This window comes from Bipolaris sorokiniana (genome assembly GCF_000338995.1).
Source record: "Bipolaris sorokiniana ND90Pr unplaced genomic scaffold COCSAscaffold_4, whole genome shotgun sequence".
NCBI classification, from domain to species: Eukaryota; Fungi; Ascomycota; class Dothideomycetes; order Pleosporales; family Pleosporaceae; genus Bipolaris; species Bipolaris sorokiniana.
The window spans coordinates 118,270-127,132 of NW_006911898.1; the positions used below are offsets into that span (position 1 = coordinate 118,270).

The 8,863-nt window shown below is 37.1% G+C and overlaps 2 protein-coding genes across 2 annotated transcripts; both read left to right on the top strand.

Moving 5' to 3' along the window:
* Positions 1-2,470: 2,470 nt before the first annotated feature.
* On the top strand, positions 2,471-2,692 carry COCSADRAFT_85148 (uncharacterized protein; the record flags this gene model as incomplete). The annotated part of the gene is made up of 1 exon (XM_007699484.1): positions 2,471-2,692. A coding segment is annotated over one exon (222 nt), but the record flags the coding sequence as incomplete, so codon positions are not given.
* A 5,583-nt stretch (positions 2,693-8,275) lies between these two features.
* On the top strand, positions 8,276-8,426 carry COCSADRAFT_353145 (uncharacterized protein; the record flags this gene model as incomplete). Its single annotated transcript, XM_007699485.1, has 1 exon — positions 8,276-8,426. A coding segment is annotated over one exon (151 nt), but the record flags the coding sequence as incomplete, so codon positions are not given.
* Between the last annotated feature and the right edge of the window lie 437 nt (positions 8,427-8,863).

The following is an 8,863-nucleotide window of genomic DNA, read 5'->3' on the forward strand; positions in this document are numbered from 1 at the left end:
GGTCGAGGGGATAGAGGAATGGGAGGTGGAGGATATTCTGGATTCCCGATTCGACCGCCGCGGACGAGGAGGTCGCCCCCGCCTGAAGTACTTAGTGAAGTGGGCTGGCTACGACGAGCCAACTGAGGTCCCCGCCAGCCACCTAGAAAATGCCCAAGAGATCGTCAACAACTTCCACCGCCGTTACCCTGCCAAGCCAAGGTAATCGCGTCGACAGAGCTCCGCCTAGAGAGGGGAGTACTGTCACGGCGCTGGCTGAGTGGCCGGCGCGCGATCGTCTGATTGGCTGCCGACAGAATCCGGGTGAGGGTCCGAGCACCCGGATTCTGCAAAACCGCCGCAACTTCACTAGTGTAGCTCTTCGAGCTACGTCCTGTCTTCTACTCTATACTACCTGTAGTGAGAGCCTGTTGATTAGCTGTAGCAATAGAACCTGTACACGCGCCTGTCCTCTCTGCCCGTGAGCCCGTACCGTGACAATTAGAGATAATTATCTCTAGAGTGTGTTCAAATTAGTATATCTACTAAATAAAGAGTTTAGCTATACCCCTTACGTTAATTATCTTATAACATAGAATAGAGATAGCCTATTTAGATAACTAGTTAATTATAACTATAATCTAATTGTATCTAGCCTTATTCTTAGAGAATTTCTTAAAGTTAATATAGAGGTATTGTATTAGCTAGTTAGAAATTAGAAGAGGGTGAATTAGCCCTAGAACTTGGGTCTATCTTAGATAGGCTTTATAGTAGGCTAGGTAGTTCTATACGTACCTTTTATAGGTAGCTTCTATACCTTTCTAATAGTACTTCTAAGATAGTAGCTAATAAGTTTTCTTAGCGCTTAGATAGGCTAATAAGACCTAGTTATAAGCCTCTTAGATTAACTAAGTATAAGTAATAGAGTCTAGCTGCACGCAGAGGTAGTTTAAGTAGAGTAATAACCTATTTTCTATCTAATACTTATTAGAGAGAGTACGGCGCTCTTTCTTAAATAACGCGCGGTTTTGCTATAATAGAAGCTTAATTAGCTTAAGAGAGTCTAGGGATATAGTCTCCTAAGTAGGCTTAACTACTAGTAGTAAGGTAGTCTACTTAGATAGTTATTCTATATATGCCTTAGCGAGTTTAGAGTTAATTTAGTTATTAAGATAGTACGGTCCTAGAAGAACCCGCGAATAGTTATTAATTTAGGTATTTCTTAAGTTCTGTATATTCTACTCACGATGGCTAAGGATATTAGCGTAAGCGTTATTCTTACTAGATATGTATTAGATATAGAAGTTGCATAAGGCGAGCTATTCTATCTATTTTACTTAGTGAGCGTTTAAAACCTTAGTAGTCATAAAGTATTCTAGCGAGCGGTAGTTAGAGTACACTTAGACTTAAGAGTGGGCTAAGGTTAGCTCAGATCTCTACTTATTAAATACTACTATAATAGTATATAACTCCTTATTATATATCTTCTAATTTAGCTCTAATCTAGATAAGACCTTACTAAAGAAAGCTACTAGGCACTATAAGCTATTTAGTTAGTTCTAAGATAGTACTCTAGCTACTATACTATTAGATATATCTATCTCTACCTTAGTATTATATTCTAGATAGTAGTAATATAAGGTAGGGATTACTAGTAGGGCTACTTTTAACTTATTAAAAGCATAGTTATAGTCTAAATTCTATATAAATGTTACAAGTAACAAGAAGGATTCTCTCCTTAACAAATAACGAGATGGCTGAAGGCCTAAGGACGTCCACGTCAGAAGGTAATGATCATCGCGGGGCGAAGATCACGTGACTGGCTTCACGCCAAGACCAAGTATCCCGCGCTAGTATGTGAGGACACCCTCACACGTGACTAGATGTCTTCAGGGACTTTAGAAGATATAGGGATTATTTCGTGAAGACCGTGAAGCCAGGACTAGAAGTAATAAGAATATAAGAATGAATGGATTTCATTATTACTCTCGTTGTGGTTAACTCAAATTATACTTTCTTACTAGTTACTTAACTTTATAAGATTAATACTTGTTAGTCTATTTGATATAGATTAGAAATTATTAAACCTATTATTATCTATCTTATAAGCACGCCCACTCCACTGTATCACTAGACAACTACCTCACGGCGCTATTTACATATCCTTACTCACCCTAACCCAGATCGAGCTTAGAGAAGTATCAGCACTCAACCCTGTATAACACTTTGACCACCCACAGATTTAGTAGACTAGACGGATTAATAGTAGGACGCCTAATTAAGATTTAAAATGGCATACAATCACTTAGAATCTTAAGGCAGCGCCAGTGGACTAGTCTAGAGTCCCAGACTAGTGCCCAACCCAGCACTCGACGACGAGATGCTAACCCCAAGCAACGACAAGATAGACGAGAATGCCCACAACTTACGAGAGTTGCGGAATCTTAGGCACCAAACTACGATTTAGGTAAGATAGATAGCTAGCCTATAGGAAATAGTTAATCAGCTCACGAGCCAGTTAATGGCCACGCCAAACGAAAAACCTATTAGGAAACCTAAGATGGCAACTTCAGATAAGTATGATAGAAGTCGCACTAAACTGCGAACGTTCCTCACCAACATTAACTTGTACTGTGGATACAACGACGTACCTAACGACGAGAAAAAGATCCTTATGGCTAACACCCACATAAAAGGAAAAGCAGCTAGTTAGATACAGCCTTACGTAGAGGATTTCTTAGCTAATGTGCTAAATAAGGGCACCAAGGACGAGATACGTGCCTTATTCAGCAGCTAGGCTAACTTTAAGAAAGAACTAAGACGTATCTTCAGGGAGGTAGACGCTGAAAGCTAGGTAGAGAAGGCAATCTCGCGCCTAAAGCAGACTAAGTTAGTATCAGCATATATAGCTGAGTTTAAGTAATACTAAGCATAAATTAATTAGAACGATTCGGCGCTTCGAATAACATACGAAGTAGGTCTAAAGGAAATAATTAAGGACAAACTTATATACTATAATAAGCCGAAGAATCTATACGCGCTAATTAAGTTAGTAATAAGAATCGACACAAGACTATAAGAACGAAACTAGACTAGGAAAGGAGATTAACCTCGCTACCCGTTCGCTAACTCTTAACGATAACGTAACCGTAAGGATAAAGACGGCGACACGTATATAACTAGTAAGATATAAGATAGGCCTAAGAATAAGAATAATACCTAAGGAAAGTTTAACGATGGCCTTTCTAAGGAAGAACGCTAGAAGCGTTATAATAACAAAGCATGTCTCCAATGCGGGAAGTTAGAACACTTCCGTAGAGACTGCCCGGAAAACAAAGTCAAGCAAGGAGTAGTAAAGATTAGGATAATTCGGATACCAATACTATACCTAACTAAGGAACTAGACGAAACCCTTAGCGATCTAGACCTGTACGATAAAGCAAGATAAGCCACAGACGAAGCGTTTAAGCTAGTATAAGAGGCAATAGAACTCTAAGACTTTAAGTAGGACGTACTACTACTAACAGATTAGTAGATTAAAGGGGCCGAAGTGTTACGCCGTCTAAGAAATTAATAGTGCTAGATCTACAGACTTACTACGTACTTAGCCAACGATTGCGACTACGAAGAACGAATTATAGTCTTAGGACCCTAAGTAGAGAAAATTACCTACCGGGCAGCCTAGGAATAACCTAAGTTTAAGGAACCTAATAACGAGGGGATACCTTGGTCGTTTAAGGAACGAATAGAGCAACATGAGCGCCTATGTTAGGTTAACTGTCTAAGACAGTGTAATTACCACTTAAGGAAGAGAGAAAAGACTAAGGACAACGAGGATGATTGCTGCCATACTAATTTATAGCATAACGAATGTCGAGTATAGCATTACTATATGCACTAGCTAGGAGAAAAGGAAGCTTACGAGAAGCTATGCTAGATTAAGTGCACGATTAACTGCTAATTCTATAAGGAATAACGACGGAAAGCTAGAAGGGTAGACGACTACTACTATAGTATGATATCCACCGAGGAATGCATAGCAAAGAACTACAGAATGCATAGAGCCTAAGTACGGGACATACTAGAAGTAAAATATGCTAAACTTCTATAAACGCATTATAAAACTAGATGCGCCCTATACTAATAATAGTTTAAGAATGCTTAAAAGGTAGACGATTACTATTATAGCACTCTGCTAGCGAACCTTTGTAAGGCAACGGATTACCTAATTTACGAAAGTAAGAAGCTGAAACTAAGAGAAAGGACTGCGAAGAAGGAGATACTATACCGCAATATCTATTAGAGCTTTTACTATAATGATTAATGTACTAATCACTACGACGCTAAAATCGGCGCGGGACGGTTTCCTAAGGAACAGAGAAAGTCGCAGAAAGGACGACTCTCTAAGCTAAAAAACTAAGATACTGCCAGAGACAGAGTCACGCTAGCAAAGGCAGTCCTAAAACAACCCTTAAAGAAGTGCGAGAAGTAAGAGCGTAAGACCTGTAGCTACGAGCCACAGTACTTATAGACAGACACAAAGTGCTAGCGCTCATAGATAGTGGGGCAGCACGAACCGTCATCTTACCACGAGTGGTAGAAGACAACAACATACCCTATCGAACTAAGAAAGTTCCGATGCGAGTAGTATTAGCCGACGACAGTCCCACGACATACGGGAACGGCTGGATTCAACTTAAGACCAAGACAGTAACGTTACGCCTAGCTAGTCAAGAAAGCTGAGAAAGAATTAGCATTATAAATCTAGGAGACACCGAGATAATAATTAGCTACGATTAGTTACTAAAGCATAACCCTACTATAGATTAGTAAAAGAAAACAATACTTAGCAGAGAACCTATGCATAAGGTTACTAGAGTACGACACGAGACACGCCCGACAAATCAGCGCGCAACCTAGAACGGGAGATTCAGCATAATCTCACTGCATAAGATCGCGAGAATCTATATAAAGGACCCTCAGAGCATAGAAGTTATTTAGATACGGCAGATCGCGACCACGAAGAAAGGATTAGTACCATAGTTAGCGATTCCAACAGAATACCAGACGGACGAGTTCAAGGAACTATTCGAGGAAAACGAAGCAACAGACTTAGCAGAACACTAGAATTAAGATTACGAGATTATTCTAGAGAAAGGAGCGAAGTTAAGCCTAGAAGGAATATACCTTATAGCGCCTGAGCACGATGCTGAGCTACAGGATTACCTCTAAAAGAACTTAAAAAAGGGATTTATCTAACTAGAATTAGGCCTAATAGCCTTACCTATTTTATTTATAAAGAAGCCTAATAGGAAGTAGCGACTATATATTAACTTCAGAAGGTTGAACAGCGTTACTTAGAAGAACTAGTACCTCTTACTACTTATTACGGAACTTATAGATTAACTCTAAAGAGCTAAGTAGTTTACGAAGTTTAATGTTCAAGAAGAATTTTACTAAATTAGAATTAAAGAAGGTCACGAATAGATAATAGCGTTCAAAACGAAGTACGGACTCTTTAAGTACACGGTTATACCGTTCGGATTAACGAATACGCTAGTAATCTTTTAATTAGTTATTAATAACGCACTCTATAAGTACCTCAGAATCTTTATTACCGCGTATCTAGATAATATACTAGTGTACTTCAGCGGCACACGCGAAGAACATGTTAAGCATGTTAAGAAGATTTTATAAAAGCTTAAAGAATATAAGCTATACCTTTAACTAGGAAAGTGTAAATTCTATATATAGGAAACGGAATTTCTTAGATTTATTATATTAACTAAAGGAGTAAAAATGAACCTAAAAAAGATATAGACTATATAGAAATAGCCAAAGCCTAAAATAGTTAAAGATATCTAGTTCTTTTTAGAATTTGCGAATTATTATTAAAAGTTTATTAGAGATTATTTAAAGATTATAGTACCCCTTACGAAAGTAATAAAAAAGAAAATAGGTTTTAAATAGAAATAGGAATATTAAGAGGCTTTTAATTAAATTAAGTAGATATTCCTAGAGGTACTAGTACTCGAGATGTACAGCTCTTAACGACCTACTAGAGTCGAGACCGACGCGTCTAACTACGCACTTAGAGCTATACTATCACAGTAGTGCCTAGATAAAAAATAGAGACTAGTGTTCTACCATTCACGAAAGTTCTTAGAAGTAGAACTTAATTACAATATTCATAATAAGAAACTACTTAGAGTAGTTAATACCTTTAAATAATAGAAAGTATACCTATTAGGACTCCCCAACTAGATTAAGGTTTTTACTAATTACTAGAACTTAACGAGTTTTATAATAATAAAAAAACTTAACTAATAATAAGTGCGATAGGTAGAGATGCTAGCCTAGTTCGACTTTAAGATCACGCACCGCGCGGGAACGCTTAATGGAGTAGCAGACGCTTTAAGTAGGAGGTCTGATTTGCGCGAAGAGGGTTATAAGGAACTATATAACGCCTTACTTAAGAAGATACCTAATAGTAGTCTGAAGTACAACTAGCTGGAACTAGCTAAAGTAGCTAAGGTGGCTAAGTAGATAGAAACGCTATAATAGTAATAGTAGCAGCGAGTAGCTAGCTAGCAGTTTAAGCCTGACGAAGTAGGCTCTAACGAACTATTAAACGACGAACGAGAGTACTAAGATATAGTTTCGAAGAATTAAATATATATACCTTCATATATAAGATTAAGTCTTATATAGGAACTACATAAGTTCTAAAAGTACGGACATACAGGAATTAAAGAAATAGTTAGACGACTAGCTAAGGTATTTGCAATACTACGTATGCGTACGAAGGTGTAGAAAATACTAGGTAACTATTTAGCATGTTACTAGAATAAGCCTAAGAGACATAAGCTCTACGGCCTATTATAACCTCTATAGCCACCATCTAGACTATAAATAAGTATAACGATGGACTTTATAGTGAAGCTCCTAAAATCGTTAGAACTAGAATTAGCCTAATTTTACGATATAATCTTAGTAATCATAAATTAATTAACTAAGGTAGTAAAATTTATACTTATAGAAGAGACTATTACGGCAGACGAATGCGCGTACGAAGTTACTAAAGTATTAGTGTTAGAGCACGGAATATCTAAAGAGTTTATTACTAATCGTGATAAACTATTTACGTCTAAATACTAGAATATATTCCTAGTAAGAATAGGTGTTAAAAAGAAGCTTTTAATAAGCTTTTACCCCGAAACAGACGGCTAGACGGAACGAACGAACCAGACATTAGAATAGTACCTACGGATGTACGCTAATAAATTATAGAATAACTAGGTAGAGTTACTACTAATAGCGTAATTAGTCTATAACAGTATGAAATTAGTAATAACAAAGCATTCGCTATACTACGCGAACTACAAATACGAGCTAATTACTTAGCGAGATCTAAAAGATATTAAAAGTATCGCGATAGAAGTAGACGATAAAGCGAGGCTTATACAAGAATTATACGAAAAATTAAGTAAGAATATAGCTTAACAGAACCTTATAACATCTAAAATAGTAAATAAACTAAGGATTAAGGGACTAACCTTTAAGAAGGGGGATAAAGTTTTCTTATTATAATAAAACCTAAAAACTAAACGACTATATAGAAAATTAGATAACTTCTAAATAGGACTATTTAAAATCCTAGAGGAAATAGAAAAAGTAAACTATAAGTTAAAACTCTTATAAGGTATATAAATCTACCCTATCTTTTATAAGAAACTTCTAGAACTAGTACTTATAGATACTAAGCTAGTAACGGATATAGAGCTTAAAGATAATAAGTATAAGGTTGAAGAAATTAAGAACCTACGGAAAATTAGTAGTTAGTAGAAGTACTTAGTTAAGTAGTAAGGATAGCCTAAAAACCACAACACTTAGGAACCTAAAGGAAACCTAATAAACTGTAAGTTACTAGTACGTGAATACTACTAGAAGCACCTAGAGAAGCGAGAGGAAGCCCCTTAAAGAGGAAGGAATAATTAAAAGAAGGATTAAAGAAGTTAGCCTATAACCAGCCTAGATTAGCTAATAGTTTAAATAGCGGTAGTTTGACGACAGAAAGGCCCGTACTAGAGGTAGAGTTCCCCTTAGCCTGCTCTTTCGCCTAGTCCTAAAGACTTAGGATAGCATAATCTTAATTAGTGAATTCCTACTCCCGCGCCTTAACCTCTAGAAGCTTATAATAAAGATAGGCAGTCTCTATTACGGCCTAAAGTTAGCGTTCCTTAGTATGAGCGATTTTGAGACGTTTTTACTACTTTTTAGCTTTAACCTTCTTCTACTCTTCTTTAGACACGAAAAGACTACACTTAGTAAAAATAGAAATATAACTAGTATAGTGACTAGTCACTATATCTACGAAATACTAAAGATTCTTCTCTTCATAACGTTTATAATAGAAAGTTATTTCGCGACCTTATTCCCTTATACAGTTAGTACGGGCCTAACGTTAAGAAGTTGAATTCTAAGTACGGACGCGGTAGTTTAACTAGATCTTTAGTATGGTTAGAAAGGCTACAAGGTAGAGACGGCTATAATAAGTGGATAGGCTCTAACCTTATATACAGCCGGCGTCTTAACACGCGGCACGGGAAAACGATATTCTAGAGTATTAAGACGATAGCCCTAAGAGAGGAGGTAATGTTATAAGTAACAAGAAGGATTCTCTTCTTAATAAATAACGAGATAGCTAAAGGCCTAAGAACGTCTACATTAGAAGGTAATAATTATTGCGGGGCGAAGATCACGTAACTAGCTTCACGCTAAGACTAAGTATCCCGCGCTAGTATGTAAGGACACCCTCACACGTAACTAGATATCTTTAGGGACTTTAGAAGATATAGGGATTATTTCGTAAAGACCGTAAAGC